Raw genomic sequence first — 20,673 nt, forward strand, 5'->3', positions numbered from 1 at the left:
GTTTCCAGCTGTTCTGTCGCTCTGCACGGCGGCTGCTGCGTTTATGAAGCTGCAGCAGAGGGGAGGGCGCTCCAGAGAGGAATATTCATCAGGAGGAAGATCAGCATAACGCCACATACATCACAACACACGGCGCTTTGACACGTCACCACCTGATCACTTATTGTAGAGTCAAACACACGTGATGATAAAGTGTTACTGTAACTGTCCTTTAAAATACACGAACACATGAACTTTACAGTAACTGTGAACGACTTACTGTTAGCTTCATGCCAATAATTTACTGTACAGCAACATGTTTATAGTACTGTGTACTGTTTATGTACAATGAATTAGATATTTACTGTATTTATGACACATTTTCATTTACACTGTTTCAGGATTAACATCCTTTATTAGTTATAACAATAGAAGTGTATGACTATAATATCATTTCCCAGGTTATATGTGGAAGGTTTCTGAATTCATTGTGTAATTTTCAGTACCTGAAACATGCACACGTTTCTAAATCAAACTGAAATGTAGTTACAGTAGAACAGTTTTAATAGAGAGAGGGAACAAATTATGTTGCAAGTATTTGAATTAATGAGTATCCAACGTGTTAAAGTTATAGGCTGTATCATAAAGGATAGCAAACTTTCCTTTCTTTCACTGAACTCACAGAAATCATTTTGAGCTGCAGGTGTCGGTTCCTGCTGTTCTCTCTTCTATTACATATGAAGACAGTTAAACCCTAAATTCTGGAAATGTGGGAATGAAGAGATTCCTGTTTGTCTGTTTGCTGACTGTATTTTTATGCAGTGATTAGCCACCGGACAAAATAAAAGAATTATTTATAAGACAGAAAACACACACAAAATATGCTTTAAGTGACAAATACTTTAAAGAACAGAGTATTATCAGTATTCTGACCTCCTGTCGTGGACTCTAGTTACACAGTACTCTCGGGTGCAGACAACTGTAAGGTGAATCTGGAGACACTGTTGAGTCATTTTAAAGAAACTTCTGGTTATGAATACAGAAATTATATTTACAATTCTAATTTTTGAAAGTTTACCATCATTTTTTTGTTCAGTCCTGTTTTAATATAAATTTTTTGACATATTCAGCAGGTTATTTTTGGATTTTTCAGGAGGTAAATGGACTGATTGTTATATAGCACTTCCCTCTGTCCCAGAGTACTCAAAGCGCTCTATACAACATGTCACATTCACCTTCTGATTTTAAGTGCTTACTAACGTTCACACACATTCATACTCTGATGGATGCATTGGAGAGCAACTTAGGGTTAGTATCTTGCCCAAAGGCATGCAGACCAGGCGGAGGGCCAGGGATCGAACTCTACCTCCCGAGCTACAGCGGCTAGTATACTCTGTAATACAGACAACATTCCAAATAGTCACGTGTAACTACAGTGTAAGGAGGGGAACACTGTTTGTCCAGAGCTATAAAATATAAAACTGTATCAGTGTTTTCTTTTACCCAGATAATTACGCTTGGAGCAACCAGTCAGTGTGAGTGTACACAGGCACTGATGATAATATTGCAAAAGGACTGTAAAGCGAGCCGTCACAGCTTTTTATTGATAAGAGTTCAAAACGTATCAACTGGATCTCGTGATCAGGAGTCATCAGGAATTTCGATTCGTCGCTCAGGACATCACCTCTGTCAGAAAACAGAGGGCGGGTCTGAGTCACCTGTTCAGCAACAAAGAGCAACTTCAGTTTCACCAGCGGACGTTTTGCACAGGTGGCATCTTATCGCAGCATCATGCTGGAGCTCCTCAGAGCGACCCATTCTGTCACAAATGTTTGTAGAAGCCGTCAGCATGAGTAGGTGCTTGATTTGAAACACCTGTGGAAGTGATGGAACACCTGAGTTAAATGATTTGGACAGGTGAGTGAATGCTTTTGGCAGAGCAGTTTAGTTTTACATAAAAATAACTCACTCACTGTGAGTTAGAAGTTTCCACCAAAGCTTTCATCACATGTTCGGTTGCTCATGGTCATAACCTCATACGGGGGGGTAGCTCACAATGGCCATGTAGTCCATCTATAATGAGTAATTGTAGTTATAGCGAGAGACAGGAAGTCTCTATCTGCTCCTCTAATTTTGTCTGAAACTGCAGCCTGACTCCAGGAGGCTCCACATGAGGCCTGGCGTATTTAAACACATTTACGGCCGGACGTGACCCTCAGCAGCCCTCTGAGATGAACGTCACTGATGCGGGTTTGCTGCTAACTGCAGCCGTGATTTTCTGGGCTGCAGATCTGAGCCTGATGCTGCTTCTTTGAAAAGCTTAATGAGTCAGACTCAGAGTGTGATCCATCTACTGTCTGTTTATGCGATTAGAGAGCCCAGGCCTTTGTGCAGCACTGTCTGCTGATGCTGTATGTGTTTCTGTGCAGGCTCGTTTTTTTACTGCTTTACCTTGTTACGCTCTGATCTTCATTCACATGAATGAAATAATGCACATGAAATACAAATATAACTTCCAGCATGAATCCAAATGAAGCCGACTCTAAAAATATCCCAAAATTACTCTAAAGATGCTAAAGCCCGGTAACACTGCAGACCAGCACCTGAGGAATAACGGAATAAAATAATCAGAGTGTGTAATTCAAGCGGAAAACTACTGAGAACTGTGAAGGCCTGGGAAGTGTACGGTTTTAGGACTGAGCCTGTATCAGTGCAGAGACCACAAAGTATGACACGAGTCCATAATTACATTGGCTTTGTGAAAAGTTTTGCATTCAGCCAGCTCCAAACGTTTGGACCATAACGTGTCTCGTACTGTATCTCACTTTCATTTGGAAAGTCTGTAATTACTCCACATAAATAAGACACATGTTCCACCATGAGACATTACCGCAGTTTAACTGAGGCTCAAATAGAGACAGGTAGAAGAAGAGCTTCACACAGAAGGAAGTCTCTCAGTTTGAAAAATAAGCCAATAATTTAGACAGTGTCTTCATTAATTAATGCCTATCAAATTTCAGAAATTCATCCATCCATTCTCTTCCGCTTATCCAATTCAGGGTCGTGTAGGCGCTGGAGCCTATCCCAGCTACCATCCAGGACGGGTCGCCAGTCTGTCACAGGGCCTTCAGAAATTCGTCAAAAGAACCCCCTCCCCAATATCCGCTTTATAACCCCGCTGTTTGTCTTGATGTCATAACGTCTATTACAAAAAAGTTGGGACTTTTATAAAAGTACATAAAACAGAATGCAAATCACAACATATCAAACTTTTAAACTGAAAAATGAATTGAGTCAAAGTTTTAATAAAAATGATGAAGACAGCAGCATGACTCTAATAGTCTCCCAAACATCTGGGAGCTCTACCGTCCTCGGTGCTCATGCTCCAGATGTTCTGGGCTGCTGAAAGGTCAGGACTGGGCCGGGTGCGTTCACTCAGTTGAGTGGGTAAAGCGAACATGTTTGGGACGCGGCCCGCCTGAGGAGGCTGGAACAGGGCGTTTCCGCGCTGAAGGGGACGCGGCCCGTCTGGTTCCTGTCTCGGTCATATGTCGGGGCTCCTGGTGCTCGCAGCGGCGGTTCGCGGTTCCACAGACAGAGAGTTGAGGGTTCGAGCAGCGGGTTGTCCGGGTCAGCTGAAGCTCCCCAGCAGCGGAAAGGATGCCGGCGGTGTCTAAAGGGGACGGGATGCGCGGACTGGCCGTGTTCATCTCCGACATCAGGAACTGTGAGTTTGTCTCCTTCACCCTGCAGCTAGGCACGGCTAGCCTCTGTACCGCGGGGACCTCAGGGAACACGCCCGGGGGGGGACTTCGAGCCCGGGGTCAGTTTCCCGCCCCTGCCGCCCTCATTCTGGGCACATTTACCCCGTTAAAGTGGGATAAACTCCGCTCAGAGCTCAAACCTCCCCGGCTAATCAACGCTAGCTGCTAGCTCGGAGCTGCTAACGTCACCGTGTCAAAGGGCGTGGGCCGCCGTGGGGAGATAAACAAACCGTCACTTTTTAACGGCGTGAGCTGCTTTATCAGGCCAACATGAGCGGCTCAGTGCCGCCTTAGCCGGTCGAAAAAGTCGGTGTGTAAAATCTCCGTGCCACCGCCTCAGTTGGCGTTAGCTGGAATTAACGTTAATCGCGAAAAGTAATGCAAAACGGTAATCTGAGTACTCGTGAAAGAGCGAGAGTAGTGTGGTGGTGCTCTCCAGGGGGTTTAGGGAAAATCAGCAGCGTGGAAAATAAAAGTTTGAAATGAGAGCGTGTTCGTGGGCAGGTACAGGTGAAAGGTGAGAAACTCAGGTGAGGCCGAGGCAGGTAGACATTCCCCGTGTTTCTGTTTGCTGATCGTGGGAACGAGTTACAGCTACAGTAACTGAATCAGCTGCTGTGTGACGGTACGGCTCTGCTCTGCGGTACCTGCATGATGAGCAGGCCAGTGGTTTTTGGCCTCTTTCAGCATCCTTACACTCTGTGATGTGAGTCTGTGCTGCCGCCTCTGTAGAAACAGACACGTTTCACGTCCGTGAGCGTTTATACCGGGACATGAGAGAGAGATGACTCTCTGACCCCTGACCTTAACCCAGAAACACTAAAGTCAGGTGACTTTCGCCCACATGGTCCTTATGTTGCCTTACAGCCTTTTCATCGGGTCCCCTGTGAGATTTTGATAGGAAGTATCTTTTATATTGTGTTTGTATTTTTGTTGGGTCCTTACCTACAGTGCGAAATCCGTTTACAGTATAAACCCAGAGATGGCTGTTGTTGTGACGTGGTGCTGTATAAATAAAACAGCTGTTGTAGGTGACGGTGTTGCAGAACTGCACGTTAGTGTTCTGGGTGAGAAAATAGGAACGTGGCCTCAGAGCTTCCTGTTGCTGCCCCGACACAAACCGTCCTGACTCTGATTTTATTCTGCAGCGTCCCAGCTGCTGCTGCTCTGCTGGTTTTGTTCATGCTGGTGTTTCAGGGTGACCTATTCTGAATCCACCACAGCAGCTTACTGTGATTCACAGTTCAAAATAAGCCTTCTGTATTTGATAGTGCAGCTGATTCAGTCACAGCTGATCTCAGGCCCTCTGTGTTCGTACAGCTTAGACTGTCAGTGAGCGCTCCCACATCCACTCTGCTCCCTTCACCTCTTATTATCCGGTCGATGTGAAATGTTGGTGAACGCTCATCAGGTTATAAATCACGTTCTTCACAACAAAGCACATGAAAAATGTTCCTACTGTCACAATCAGAGACCGGACTTAAAGATGGATTTAGCTGAAAGGTAAATCTGACACAGACGTGTCTTCAAACATGCAGCAGGGGGCGACTCCTGCGGCTGCAGAGAGAAGTCTGATTGGATGGAAGTCTGTGAGAAAAAGAGGCTCCAGCTCAGCTGATCTGAGCTCAGTAAACACTGTAATGATGATTTATGGTCTCAACCGCTGGTTTCGGGGCTTGCTGAACAAAGCGTGATGTTCGGTTTGGAAGTTTTGGTCACAACAGAGCGAGAAAGGAGCAGGAAGCAGGGAGGATTAGCTCTGTGTGATCCTGCAGCGTCATCAGGTCTACGCTTCAAAAATGGGCGGCCTGAGGTTCCTGCTTCTGGGGATATTTTCTTAATAAAGTAAAGATATGTCACTGCTTTATCAGGAAGCTGTTATGTTGTAGTGTGCAATTGAACCCGGACGCCACGTTCCTCAGCGGCGGCGACCTTTAAAAAAAGGCAGGATGTTGTATTCATGAGTGATCACGGCTCTGTGCATGCTGAATAATGCTGATCTGTCTGCAGGTAAAAGTAAAGAGGCCGAGATAAAGAGGATAAACAAGGAGCTGGCAAACATCCGCTCCAAATTTAAAGGTAGGTGATGGAGAAACGAGCTCGCCGAGTCACCTGACGTGCTTCCTGCTTCCTGTCCTGACTGCTTTGTGTCACCCTGTGAAACCTCACTGACTCTCTGGTTGCTGCTGTTTCTCCTGTTGCCACCTGTTCCTCGCTGCCTATAATTAGTCTGCTGCAGAGAGGAGGCGATATGCAGGCAGGGAGTGTCCACATAGCGCCTCCTCTCCGCCCTCTCCACCCGGCATTCAGGCCTCTTCACTGTGTCCACATGTCTCTGCAACTGTGCTCCTTATCCATGCGGTACTAAGGCTGGCGTAACACTCTTTCTTCAGGTTTATTTGATGATGATGTTTCCAAACGCCTAATTAAAGCCCAGTCATGCAAAAACAGAGATTATGTGTGTTTGATGTTGCACTGCTGCAGATCCTGAACCTCCCGCTCTCACTGGGTTTGGATTAATTGACTAGATTTGAATCAGACAAAGTCCACCTGCTCTTTTCTCCGAGCCTCACCTGTTTGGAATAAAATGCTGCTGTTTATCACATAGACAGTAAAGTGTGTGTGTGTGCGTGTGCGTGTGTGTGCAGGAGACAAGGCGTTGGATGGCTACAGTAAAAAGAAGTATGTCTGCAAGCTGCTCTTCATCTTCCTTCTGGGCCACGACATCGACTTCGGGCACATGGAGGCCGTCAACCTCCTGAGCTCCAACAAGTACACGGAGAAGCAGATCGTGAGTGTCGGAGCCGCTCGGCTGCCATGTTTCAGGGTTATCACGGGCGAGCCAGAGCGTCAGGACAGCCCCCTCTCGCCGCTCTGGCTCTGCTGCCTCACAGACGGCTCTGTGGTCTCTGCTTCTGGGTTGATAAACACATTTTATGTTGGTTCCAAATGTTTTTATTGCAGTGCTGCTTGTTTCCCCTTCGCGGCGTCCTGTTTTTTTCTTTTTTTTCCCACCTCTAATGAAGCAGACTGTAATAACCATGTAATAACAACTTTACCAACAATGTTCTGGATGAGAGCGAAGTGAATCGGCTCAAATCATTTCAGCTCTGAGAGGCTAGATTTTATTTCCAGCTGTGATTTTAGGCTTCCAGCGATCATGAAAGAAGATAAAATGATTATTGCTCTGCTGTAATTTTCTCTGCAGAGCTCTCATTTAGTTTTGTCTCGAGACCAGCGCGCCCTGTCCTGTCTCTAAAAGCCCACACTCACTGTGGTCAGATCGCTGGCTCAAACAGAGCTAGCTGCCTTTGACTTGAGCTCTCTGAGCGTCTGTGCTGAGTTTCGGCGGGCATCCTTCCTGCTGAGCATCAGTCACTGGAGGCGGAGCTGCATGCGCCATAGGCTATAAACTCATTCACTGTGTAGGACCTCACCAGACTCCACTTAAAGTGTATGTGACAGAAGAAACTACAAGAATGTAAATTTACTGAGTTCTGCGACGGTCCGCCCTGCGACGGTCCGCCCTGTGACCCTGACGTGGGTTAGCTGTCGTTAATCAGCTCCTGATCAGTTTTATTTCATTGATCAGTTTTTTGTTACCTTCTTCAAAAACAGACGTAAAAGGAAACGAGTGAGCGTGTGGAGGCTGATCATTGTTACAGCACGGCGTGGAGTCCTCCAAAGCCTCTTAGAACTACTGTTCAGTTACACAAGTAATCCAGTAAAAATACTGTAAGCACGAGACTAACATGAGTTTGATAAACGACGACGATCGTCAGTACAGCAGATTCGAGAGTTGCTGGGATCAGCTGATGTTTTGGTAACAGAGGCCACGCCTCCAGCTGCTCCGTGTGGGGGGTGGTGACGCTCCGGCTCTTCTGTGTGTGTTTGTGGATTTCCAGAGTCGGAGAGAGATAAAGAATATCCTGTTCCTGTCACGTGACCTTTGCCGTGTCTCCTCCTTTCAGGGTTACCTGTTCATCTCAGTGCTGGTGAACTCCAACAGCGACCTGATCCGCCTCATCAACAACGCCATCAAAAACGACCTCGCCAGCCGCAACCCCACCTTCATGAACCTGGCACTGCACTGCATCGCCAACGTGGGCAGCAGAGAGATGGCGGAGGCGTTCGCCTCGGAGATTCCCAGAATCTTAGTGGCCGGGTTTGTTCTTAAACACGTTTTAGCTTCAAGCGGCTCAAAGTCCTTTAATAACAGTTTGTTTGTGTTGGTCATGAATCTGGTTCAGGGTCAGCTGTGGGTGCCGGCGGATCGTGAGAAATATGACGTTAATTATGTAGATTGTTGCAGCAACCAAATCCAACCTGATATTATCTGAGATTACGCTGCTGTGGCCTGAAGCGCAGCCACAGGGCGGCTTTATTCATTACACATAAATAAAGCCGACCCCATTACACAGTGACGATCCACGGACTGCAGGCCGGTGTGTGGATAACAGGCCTTTATTGGCATCTGCACATGAAACAGATGAGCAGGCGGATGGATGGATAACCCCACACACACATCTCCATCCTTCCAGTCGTTACAGACAGATGTCTATCACAGGCAGAGCCGCACAGCTGTCTCAGTCACTCACAGCTGGAGTCAGCACAGGCTGTTATGGGCTGTCGGCACTTTGGTAAAAGTTTCCAGAAACAACCTTTAAAAGTGATGTTATAGATGATGATTCATGTTCAGACTTGGAGTGAAACACACATGTTGATCTTCTGTTTGGGCCTCAGCCCAGTCTGACACTTAATCAGGGAACTAGTTTTTGGAGGAGGAATACTCTGACAGGGAAGTGGGGCCAGTGTGATGCAACAGAAATCAGTTAAAACTCAAAGAACAGCAAAAAAAAAATGCAAACCTCATCCTTCTGGGCCGGACTTCACTGGAAGTGACGGATATTATCTTTACTGGGAACGAGCGAGCGAGGCTCACGAGTGAATTATAAGAAAACAGCGATCGTGATGGATCAACATTACTGAAATAACACAGAAGAGTTAGTGTGAACAGTCTGAGCAGACTACAAGTTTAGGACTGTATTCTGATGTAGTCTGATTACCAATGAGAGGATGCGTGTGGGCGTGTCCTCGGCTGCTCGCTGCTGGTTTTCTTCCTGTTTGGTGAACGCGTGTCGCCGTTGCTTCTCTCAGGGACACGATGGACAGCGTGAAGCAGAGCGCAGCTCTGTGTCTGTTACGGCTCAACAGGACGTCGCCCGACCTCGTGCCCATGGGCGAATGGACCGCACGGGTCGTCCATCTGCTGAACGATCAGCACCTGGTGAGACTCCGCCTCCTCGCTGCGAGCTAAATACTATATTTATCGTGAGAACGAGCCGATCGATGTGATGTCGTAGTTTAAACCCCGCCCTGAAACGCTGACTCTGCCTTTCTTTATTTCAGGGCGTAGTGACGGCAGCCACCAGCCTCATCACCACTCTGGCCCAGAAGAATCCGGATGACTTTAAGACCTCCGTCTCACTGGCGGTGGCCCGGCTCAGCAGGGTGGGTGTCCGTGTGACCCTCCGCGTCGCTCGGCACAATAATAAACCAGCGGGGACGTTAACCTCCTTCCTGTTTGTTTAGATCGTGACGTCGGCATCCATTGACCTGCAGGACTACACGTACTACTTTGTGGCTGCCCCGTGGCTGTCCGTCAAACTGCTGCGCCTGCTGCAGTGCTACCCTCCTCCAGGTATGGCACACACGCCCGCTCCTGTTTGCTGCACACACGCTAGTCCACCACGAATAAGTAAAGGTTTAAGAGGCGTAACCGTGGCGATGGGGCTTGAAGCGTCTGGTTTTCTTTGCAGAGGATGCCGCGCTGAGAAGTCGTCTCACCGAGTGTTTAGAGACCATCCTCAATAAAGCCCAGGAACCTCCGAAGTCCAAGAAGGTCCAACACTCCAACGCCAAGAACGCCGTTCTGTTTGAAGCCATCGCCCTCATCATCCACCATGACAGGCAGGTCATACATGAGGCGGGCTTTATTTATCCACAAGTGTGGGGGGACTTCAGTCACAGCACCCGAGAAAACAAAACCGTCAGTTTGCTTCCACATGTGGGCGGGGCCAGAGCCTAGCACAGCTGTCATAGGGTGAGAGGCGGGAACACCTGGGCAGGTCGCCAGTCTGTCGCAGGGATGACGCAGAGAGACAGACCTATCACAAACAGCTTAAATAAATTACACTATAGTCGTGTCCAAATTCATGGGCTGCATCCTCCTGAGGACCCGGCCTTCGCGGTCTACGTGGGCCGGGTCCTCCTCAGGTCGGGTAAACGGAAGTAAGCGGCAGTGAAATTGGACGGTCTAGCCTTCTGATTAACGTCACCGCTGTCTCGGTGGAGTTTAATAAACTCGGCCGTCTGCTCCTTGCTATGTAAAATATAACAGGACACTGGCGTAAATTCTCGACCGTCTCACACTTCTGTTTAATCAGTTTTCTGTTTGACGTTTAGTCAGCTGTATAAAAACCAAGGAGGAACCCACTCGGGGGATTAATAAAGTTTTATTTTATCTAATCTAATCTAATAACGTTAATCTCAGCCAAGCCGATTTACTCACGAACAAACAAAACACTGAAAAAGCCCAACAATAACATTTTTAGGTTGTCTCAGGTACTTATATACTACGTTTAACCCGAGTAGCAAAAGTCCGCGGTGATCTGAAAATGATGTGCCGGGAGTTGTGCCGTTCTCGGCGGCTTCAGTGACCCTCGAGCTCCCGGCTCGCTATCGAGCTGGTGGGTAACCGACGTCTCCGAAAACGTCGAAGCACTTTTCCAAATATGCGATATCTTGATAAACCGAGCAGATATTTGATGTTTACACAGCTACATTCTCGCCTGAAAATATGTTAAAAGTTTATTTTGTGACCCAGAAAAATTAATAAGAGTAATTTTAAAACGTAGTACCGGCCGCCATTACCGGAAACTAGAGTTTGGCTGGGCCGCGCTATGAATTCTGGGATATGGTGGGCAAAGAAGGATACATCAGACCCATCCTCAAATTCGGAGAAAATGAGGACCCATTTGTCGGCTGCATTCGGAGCAGCCTATGAATTTGGACAGCCTTCGGCGCGTCGCTGTGACGTAATCGGTCTACAAATGCGGCCTCAGGAGGATGCAGCCCATGAATTTGGACACGACCTGTAACAATAGAGCAATAAAATATAACAGCAATCAGGTTTGTGTGTAAAATGTAAATACAATGCAGCGTGTTGCCATGGAAACCAGAACAAAGAGCTCAGTAAGTACAAATTTAACTCAAATACAAATTAAAAATAAGTAATAAATTAAAAGTACTAATTTAAGTTAATTGTTGAAAAACAATATAATGCACTGCAGAGCTCAGTAAGTTAACATTGAAATATTTAACATTTTAAAATGGTTCAAATTTAAATGTACAAAGTAAAAATATGCAAAAAGCTCAACGTAATAAAATCAGATTAAAAACAAACAAACAGCACAAATATCAGATGATGTCAGAGCGCAGGGCTGAGCGAGCAGATGTTTAGCTGCTGTACAGATGTGCTGCAGTGTAGAGACGTGGTTCCTGGGCCCGGCTCACACTCCTGAGACGCGTAGCTCCGGTCGTCCTCGGACGTCACGCTCATCGTGTTCGGGTGTCGGTATTTGAGCCTCACGCTTGTCCCCCGTTGTCTCCCAGTGAGCCCACCCTGTTGGTACGAGCCTGTAACCAGCTGGGCCAGTTCCTCCAGCACAGAGAAACCAACCTCCGTTACCTGGCGTTGGAGAGCATGTGCACGCTGGCCAGCTCCGAATTTTCCCACGAGGCCGTGAAGACGCACATGGAGACTGTGATCAACGCTCTGAAGGTGAGTCTCCCTCAGCTGGACGTCAGTCGTCCGTTCCTCCTGAACTTGGACAAAACTCAAAGGTTTGGTTCGGTTGAATCTTTGAACACTAAAAATTAGTCTTGCGAATAAGTCTGACCTTTACTTTGAAATTCACACTTGCTTCCTGGTGTGTATCCTGTGCAGACGGAGAGAGATGTGAGTGTTCGCCAGCGCGCCGTAGATCTACTCTACGCCATGTGCGACCGCAGTAACGCCAAGCAGATCGTGGCAGAGATGCTGAGCTACCTGGAGACCGCCGACTACTCCATCAGAGAAGAGATAGTGGGTCGTGATGTCAGCACGTTTCGCTGTTCGCTTTAAGCGGCGTGAGCGCTCTTCTTCAGCCTCTGGCTTCTCTTCCTCAGGTCCTCAAAGTGGCCATCCTGGCGGAGAAGTACGCCGTGGACTACACCTGGTACGTGGACACCATCCTGAACCTGATCCGCATCGCTGGGGACTACGTCAGCGAGGAGGTCTGGTACCGCGTCATCCAGATCGTCATAAACCGAGACGACGTCCAAGGTTACGCCGCCAAGACCGTGTTTGAGGTGAGCCTCGCTGCTGTCCCTGAACACCACCGCTACAGAGCTCACCGCTGTTTTAAGACTTCTGCGGTGAATCTTTGTCAAGCCGGCGCCGCTGCCAGCTTCATGCTCACGCGCCGTTTATTCGGCATGTGGTCGCACGGGGACCCGACGGCACCGACCCGGCCAATCACAGTAGCTGCAGGCTGCACTGGTGTGACGTGTAGTTATATTTGCAGGGAGCAGCGTGTCGGGATATGGCGCAGATTTAACTCGCGCTTCTTTTCCCAGCAGACACGTTCAGAGTGGCTTCAGTCTGTGATCATGTGATCAGGCTTTATTTTGTCCGGACGTTTGGGTTTCTTCTTTAAAGGCTCCAAACGGCTGTACGACACGCACAGTACGACAGACGGAGTTTAACTGACTCGATTATTGAACACTGAGTGAGATCCTCACTGGGTGGGTGGGCTTAAAGCTCTTTGATTGGTCGGTTGGATGAAAGAATCCTTCATAAACGCAGCTTTGATCCTGAATGTGTTTCCGGCCCGTGTGAGTGGTTCGTTTGTGTCTTCTACCCGTCTCATGAAGTCACTTCCTCTCTGACCTGCAGGCGCTGCAAGCCCCCGCCTGCCACGAGAACCTGGTGAAGGTGGGCGGGTACATCCTGGGGGAGTTCGGTAACCTGATTGCTGGTGACTCACGTTCCAGGTACAAACCACACCCACAGCTGATCGTCACAGTCCAGGGGATGTTTGTCTGGTCTCGTTGTTATTTGAGGTTTTTATTATAAAGAATAATAAATCGTTTTTGAGCTCTTTTCTCATTCTGGACGATTTTGTGACAGAATAGGAAAAATGTGCCTGCAGACTTTAGGAAACATGTCATTTATCAGCAAAGCTGATGTGTTGCTGTACTGCTGCCTGATGCTGGTAGTCTCTGTATGTAGGGTGAACCATGACACGCTTTTATAGCCTCAGCTAATCTGATATTTTGCTTTAAACTGCTCGGAGGTTTCACCGCGACTCTGTCTCCTCTTCCTCAGCCCTCTGGTCCAGTTCAATCTCCTCCACTCCAAGTTCCACTTGTGCTCTGTGCCGACTCGGGCGCTGCTGCTGTCGGCGTACATCAAGTTCATCAACTTGTTTCCAGAAGTGAAAGCCACCATCCAGGACGTCCTGCGCTCCGACAGCCAGCTTCGCAACGCCGACGTGGAGCTTCAGCAGAGAGCCGTCGAGTACCTGAGGCTCAGCTGCATCGCCAGCACCGACATCCTGGTGCGTTAACCCCCGCAGGGAGTCATCCCCTTTATAAGACCCGCCAACGTGGGGACACCTGCCGTGAGCTAGCACTGATGCTAACTGACTTCCTGTTTCTCTGCACAGGCCACCGTACTGGAGGAAATGCCGCCGTTCCCGGAGAGGGAGTCCTCGATTCTGGCCAAGCTGAAGAAGAAGAAAGGACCCGGAAAACTGCCAGACATGGACGATAGTCGCCGCAGCGTCAACGGCAACACGGAGCACAGCGAGAACACTGACACCACGAACAAGGTAACCACAGATGCAGAGCTGTGATTGGCTGCTGTGAAATCTGCCCGGTACCTCTCGTCAGCTGTTTAAAAGCCTGCAGCAGGTCGTTATTACAGTCTGCATGCACAGGCTGCCTTTAGCAGCTTTTCCTTTATCTTCAGACTGTCTGTCCATCTTCTTCTTCACTGTTGGATGACCTCCCTACTGACAGGCCCCGCCCCTCCTCCTCTGATAGGAACATGGTGCTGTCAGCCTGACTTAGTAAACAACAGAACAAGCTGTGCTGATGAGCGCGCTGCTCGACGATCAGCTGTGAATCGATTCATTGGTGAAAGCAGAGATTCAATCCTAGCAGGAGGGTGTAGTTCACACCTCCACCTGTTCTCATTTTGTTTTCTCGAATCTGTCTTCCAGAGCTCCACCCACTCTTTTACGGATGTCCTGAATCTAAACTCCGCCCCCTCATCAGGAGCCAATCTGCTCATTGATGTGTTTTCCGAGAGCTCCGCCTCCCCTGCAGCCACAGAGGTATCGGAGGAGAACTTCCCCAGGTGAGTGTTCGGCAGCAGTGACCTGCACTGATGTTTCTGTGAGTCTGTCTCATCTCTGTGGACGAACGTTGGTCCTCTCAGCGATGCTTCAGCTCGCTCAGGTTTGCAGCATTGGTTCATGCACAGCTCTCTGAAGGCTGAGGCTGGACTTTGGACCACTGCTGCAGCTTTGCAAACAGCCATGAACTCTGACCTTTCACATGCTAACTCAGGCCTGTAGAGACGGAGCTCTTGGGTTTACCGTGTGACCCAGGGTGACTGTGTGTCAATGGAGGCGCTCACAGCGCTGCAGAGTCGGGCTGTTTCACACGTCGTCCACGAGGATGCCTGTGTAAATCTGAACGTGACATAAAAGTGTCGTGTTGTGAGTGATGCAGCGCGCGGTGTGAAGCAGGCAGGTTGCACGTGACCTCGGCTGTGTGCACACCTTGAATCAGACGGTGTGAAAATCTCAACATGCAAACTGTTGACAGAAATGTCATCATCGCAGGTTTCTTTGCAGTGCGATGCATCCCGCTGCTGCAGAGAGACTGAGCCTGGACGTCAGAGCTCTGATAGGAGGTTAGCCTCTGACATCACCGAACGCCATGTTTACCTCTGTACGCCGTCGTTTCTGTTCGGCCTCGTTGGTAGTGATGCGAGCCGCTCTGAGATCTGCACAGGATGAAGTGAATCAACAGATCACTAAACTCTGAGCTGTGGGCGTGACCGAGCTTTACCGCCATGCTCGGCCTCACCATGATGTCTCTTCTTCATACAGACGTTTCCTTTGTGTAACCGTTGTCACGTTTTCCTTCTTCCAGGTTTGTTTGTAAGAACAACGGCGTGATCTACGAGAACCAGCTGTTACAGATCGGGCTGAAGTCTGAGTACCGGCAGAACCTCGGTGAGCAGCCGCTCGTTAAATCCTGAGGAATGAATCGAGGTTTAAAAAGCACAACCTCCTCCTGCCAGACTCAGACTAAAATCTTGTTTCAATTATTTTTGTCTTTTGTGTGAAGCTCTGTTATTATTGCTGCCTGACTTTGATGGTCATTCGCAGGTCGCATGTACGTGTTCTACGGAAACAAGACGTCCACCCAGTTCCTCAGCTTCTCCTCTTCAGTGAGCAGCAGCGACGCGCTCAAGTCTCATATCCTTTCATGACAAGCCTCGTAATTCTGCTTCAGCACAGCGAACCGGAGCACGAGGAGCTCCCACTTCAGCTCTGCACGACTCAGAAAACCACTCGGGGGGCGAGGCGGCGCTGGAGAGGGTTGGGCAACGTTAACATCATGACCCCGGTACCAGCAGCGTGCAGACCCTCTTTAAATATTTATATTCTGTTTTCTACAGAAATGCATCCGACTCTTTAGCATCTCTGTGTCTGTGGGCGTGGTGTCCTGTGACGACCACGCCCCCCCGAAACAAGTTCAGAAAAACAAATGTCGGCAGGCAAGTGCAGGAAAATCCAATCAGATTAGATTTAAAATGCTGTGACATCATAATATCTCCAGAGCGATCAAAGACGTCCTGGTGGGTAAAACGCCCGTCAATAGATCTACGCGCTAATGTGAGATACCCGCTGCACTTCCTGTTCCATCAGAGCTGTGGAAGCTGATGGCTCCTCTTCATGCGCCGACTCTGAGGCCTTTCTTGTCTCTGCCTGTGTGTCCACACCGAGTGCTGGGTTTGATGCTCGTGACTGCAGACTCGTGCAGGGGTCTCACCTGTAAGGCAGAGGTTCCCACACTGTGCTTAGAGAGTTAGCAGCATGCCATTACTGCACAAAAACCTGTGAATGAGTGTGAATGCATGTTTACTACCAGTCCTCTGTTTGTACTGTGTGTCTGTGCACTCACAGCAGCACATCAACACGGCCGTGAGTAACAGGGTGCAGGTTAATAATTAAAAAAGCATGAACCTGACCTCTGAGTGGAGCAGACTGAAACACCAGAGCAGACGAGCCACAAACCTGAGAACGCCGTCACAGCCGGTTTTGTCCCAGAGGAGTGAGGCACTTTAAATGAAGAAGAAAAAAATCCTAATAATACAGTAAAAACCTGTCAGCTGACTGCAGTGCTGCAGATACTCTCGTCACACGCTTGCACTTTAAATCTCTGGTGTTAGTGTTTGTGTCGGGGGACGTCCTGCGTTTAAAAAGAATAAAATCCAGCTGAAAGTTTGAGTTTGATCACAGACGTGTACACACAGTAGTATACTCAGTACTCTGAGTATACCCCGTGAGTATCAGGAAGGCTCACTCAGAGGACTTTGTGTCACTGATGATGTGGACCCCTGTGACCTTCAGTAGAGTCCTTAATGGTCGTGTCCACAGCTGAACATCCACCCGAAGGCGGTCGACCCCGTGATCGAGGGCGGAGCTCAGATGCAGCAGATCCTAAACATCGAGTGCGTGTCAGACTTCAGCGACGCACCGGTGCTCAACATCCAGTTCAGGTGTGTGTGTGTGTGTGTGTGTGTGTGTAGGTGTGTGTGTGTGTGTAGGTGTGCGTGTGTGTGCGCGCTCACCTCTGACTCTGTGTGTGTGTGTGTGTGTGTGTTCTCACGTTCAGGTATGGTGGGGCCCTGCAGAACATCGCTGTGAAGCTCCCCGTGATGCTCAACAAGTTCTTCCAGCCCACAGAGATGACGTCGCAGGACTTCTTCCAGCGCTGGAAGCAGCTCGGAGCGTAAGCACCACTTTCACTGATCAATACGCCGATCGATGGTCGATTGCTGCTTTGATTGAAAATATTTCAGCCTCTGACTTCGAGCGCTGACACCAAACATTTGTTCTGTTTTACGTCTGATCGATCTGAGAGAGCTCGGGTGTGTTTCTGTGTGGAGCTTTCAGGATTGGATAACGGGTCACGTAGTAATCGACGACTCGTTTTCTTCTGTTTGTCCTCAGTCCTCAGCAGGAGGTCCAGAAAATCTTCAAAGCCAAACACTCGATGGACACAGAGGTCGCCAAGGCCAAGGTAAAAACACACAAATCACTCTCACTGTAAACAAGTTTTAGTTCAGTTTTATTTCCGCAGCTAAAATCACAGCAGCCGTCACCTCAGGGTGCTTCATGTCGTCAGGTACAGTAGCGAGCTGTTTGTGCTCAGGTGCCTGAAGTCTACTGACACCTAGTGGTCAGATGTTACCTGCTGGACTTTTGATGAGGATGAAGTCATCCTCCGACCCTCGGTTCAGGTGTGAGCCACCTGAGTCATGCAGAACAGCCACAGAGTTACACAGTAATATAGCTGTTTTATAGCAGTAATCAGATTACAGCGCATGCTCTTCAGGCTGTGGAGATCAGACAAACGTGATCACAACTTTCGAATTGTCTGAATTTGCTGGACAAAGATCAAAGTTGAGGTCACTCGAGGTCGGCACACAGGTAGCAGAGTGAGGCTCAGGTGTGCCGACCGCGAGACCTGCGGGCGTGCAGAGACGCTGACCGAAGTTTCCACGTTTATTCCCACTGTGTGAAAACGTATTTTTCCTCCAGATTTTAGGTTTCGGCGTCGCTCTGCTGGACGGCGTCGATCCCAATCCTGCGAACTTTGTCGGAGCGGGAGTCGTTCACACGAAGTCCACTCAGGTGGGCTGCCTGCTCAGACTGGAGCCCAACATGCAGGCTCAGGTAAACACACACACACACACACACACACACACACACACACACACACACTCTCTGCGTGCAACCCTCACCTGTGTGTAACTCTGAGTGCTTCCTGTGCAGATGTACCGCCTCACGCTCCGGACCAGCAGGGACTCGGTGTCTCAGAGACTCTGCGAGCTGCTCTCAGAGCAGTTTTAGACTCTCGCCGCCTCTCACACCTCAGCTCCTGTACAGTGTAAAGTCTTTTTTATTTTTCTTGCTTTACATCTGAATGAATCCAAATGTATTTTTGCACACAGCTTTACTAATCACACTGCTTTAATCGTCCCTCACTGTGAGCGCCTCGCTGCAGGTCCTGACTCTGCCGCCGGAGTCTTTCCTTTTAGACAACAATCCCACCAATCGCACTCCTTCAAACCAGAATCGCTCGATCAGAGGTCGACGTCGTTTACCTCGGGAGGAAAAGCCGCAGCTTTTCTGTCTTTGGTGTAACAACGACTTCAGATGCTTCGGGCGGTTCTGCTTTTGCACATAAATTTTACACGATAATTCAGCAAAGACAAAAAGTCCTCGTAGAACACTAGCTAGGATCTTCTTATTGTGCTGGAGGTCATGAGGTCATAAGAGCACGCCTGTTCTTCTTCTTGTGCACCTCTGAACCGGTTGGCTCGATTTCAGACACCAAACAGGAATGCTGCTCCTCCAGCCACGGATCCACGCTTCCCGTTTGGAGCGGGACTTCCAGGGAGCGATCTAGGAATCGGCAGCAGGTCCAGAGGTGAACAAGGAGACGGCTTTGTAGGTTTGAAGGGGACGTTACCCAAAAGTCATTCTAAATTAAAGGTGGACCTTGACCTCGCCTCGTTCTTACCTCCAGACGGTCGAGTCTTTGAACGTTTGTTACTGAGAACATAAATGGCCTTAAAAGAGCCCCAATCACTGCCTCACACACTACGTTTGCCTTAAAGCTTCGATGATTCAGAGCACCGCTGCACTCTTCACATTTCTGTCGCTCATGTTTGCTGAATCTCCTGCGTTTGTGTGACGTGTCCTCATCCTGATCCGCGACGGCACACGTGACGAGTACAGAGCGAGCGTCCACGCGTGGAAACGGCAGCAGGCTTCAGCTTCACAGACGTCGATGTGACAGAAAAAAACGCCGTTTCTGGTGTTTACGCCTCACACGGCGCTGTCACCGTTTCGGCTTCGTTTCTGCAGGTTAACAAAAAAGTCTTCATCGTTTTAAAGGAGACCGTCAAACGCCTCACCTGTAGTGCCTTCAAGGTGAACTCTGTTCAGCCTCTTTTACACCTGTGCCTTCATCAGCAGAAACGTGCTCTGCTGACCCCGCAGCTCGCCCCCTGCTGTCAGCACACAGTGAGCCAGGTACTCTGATTACTGATTACAGAAGCTCTGATGACTTTGCCTCTGCTGACACATCAGCCTTTGTGCTAAACATTAGAGATGTTGGAGGAACAGCCCTGTACGCAGCAGGAAGCAGTTTGCTGAGCCAGCAGGTGAAGCCTGGCTCGAGGCTCTCCCGGCTGGTTTGAAGGCTGCAGTTTGGCACACGTATATAAACCAGAACTGAACTACAATGTGAGTTTGAGCTTTTAGGAGACGATGAAATGATGGAAAAAAAGTCTGAGTGTTGGTCCGCCCAGCAGGAAGCTCTCAGGGTTCGTCCTCGTTACTGCCCATAGAGAAGTGTTTAATACCACGGGCTCAGTCGTCACGGCTTCACCTCAGAGCGAGGAAACAAACTTTCAGGTCTGACCTCACGCTGTGGTTTCGAGCTCCCGCCTTCGTAGCAGGACGTCCTCTCAGTTTCTGTCCTGAAGCTAATCTGTAGACGAAGTCTGCGGCCGACCCGGTGAAGCACCGTGTGGCGGCTCAGGCCGAAGCAGCCGCTCGTCGCGTTTCCTGAACTTTACGTCTTTGAAATCCGCCGTCACTCCTGACGGACGCTCGCGCTCAGTCACGTGTGCCTCGCTGAAGGATCGCGCGGCATCAAAGCAGAAGAAATAGCTGCTGATGTCACTGTGATGTCATTTCAACATCCAAATGTGTTTTTACAAATAAACATATTTTACAAACTAACAACCTGAAATCTGCTGTTTTTATTCAAAACGGAAAAAAAGACTCCTGGTAACTCGATCTCGCTTCACTTTAAATAAAAATAATAATAAAAATGTTTTCACATCTAGCTAAAGCTAAAACTTCACAGCACTCAATCTGAGGAAGTGTTTGAACATGAATATCTGATTTTATTTTCCTTTTTCAATTGTTTTTTTTCAATTTTTGCGACACTTAACTTTGTGACCAAGCATTTCATCTTAATCAGGATCAGTCATTTGGGACAGATGTGTTACTAATGTTTGGGTACTGACCAGTTAAAATAAGAAATCAAGTCTGTGAAGTCCCATTTTTGAGCACGCACTAATAAAAAAGCGATCTGCTGTGATTGGTTGGGGTGAGAGAAGGACGCACTAATAAAAAACTTCACATAACAACAGACGACTAGTGAATGATATGTAAACATTTTTGTTAGTTTTTCTTAAACCACAACATGGATTTACACAATCATTTGTATGAAACCAGCCATGCAATACATGGTTTAAGACTTTAAACAGTAACTTCTCCAATGGAATACGAGTGTCCATCTCTCTGTCCAAGTATTGACAGCACATCCATTTTTCTCCACGACAGGAACGTCATTCTCCTGAGCAGCAAGAGTCCAAAGTCAGCCAGTTTCCTCCTTTGAGTTAAACATAATGCTGTTAGGTTATAAACTTATACACAGTTTTCATAAGGTACCTGTATACCAACAATATTAGATATAGTCTGGATGACAGCGCCAAATCACA

General features: G+C 48.3%; 1 protein-coding gene across 1 annotated transcript; it reads left to right on the forward strand.

The window, feature by feature from the left end:
* The first annotated feature begins 3,360 nt into the window (after positions 1-3,360).
* LOC116319127 (AP-2 complex subunit alpha-2) lies at positions 3,361-19,909 on the forward strand. The gene is made up of 22 exons (XM_031738359.2): positions 3,361-3,706; positions 5,754-5,822; positions 6,392-6,534; positions 7,715-7,908; positions 8,901-9,030; positions 9,153-9,254; positions 9,336-9,444; positions 9,563-9,713; positions 11,418-11,586; positions 11,752-11,889; positions 11,973-12,155; positions 12,742-12,839; positions 13,174-13,405; positions 13,514-13,678; positions 14,072-14,208; positions 15,012-15,094; positions 15,251-15,340; positions 16,524-16,647; positions 16,764-16,880; positions 17,102-17,171; positions 17,693-17,827; positions 17,927-19,909. The coding sequence occupies exons 1-22, from the start codon at positions 3,640-3,642 to the stop codon at positions 18,002-18,004; spliced, it is 2,784 nt and encodes a 927-aa protein (XP_031594219.1). The 5' UTR covers positions 3,361-3,639; the 3' UTR covers positions 18,005-19,909.
* Positions 19,910-20,673: the final 764 nt, after the last annotated feature.

Source organism: Oreochromis aureus, linkage group 1 (genome assembly GCF_013358895.1).
Source record: "Oreochromis aureus strain Israel breed Guangdong linkage group 1, ZZ_aureus, whole genome shotgun sequence".
NCBI classification, from domain to species: Eukaryota; Metazoa; Chordata; class Actinopteri; order Cichliformes; family Cichlidae; genus Oreochromis; species Oreochromis aureus.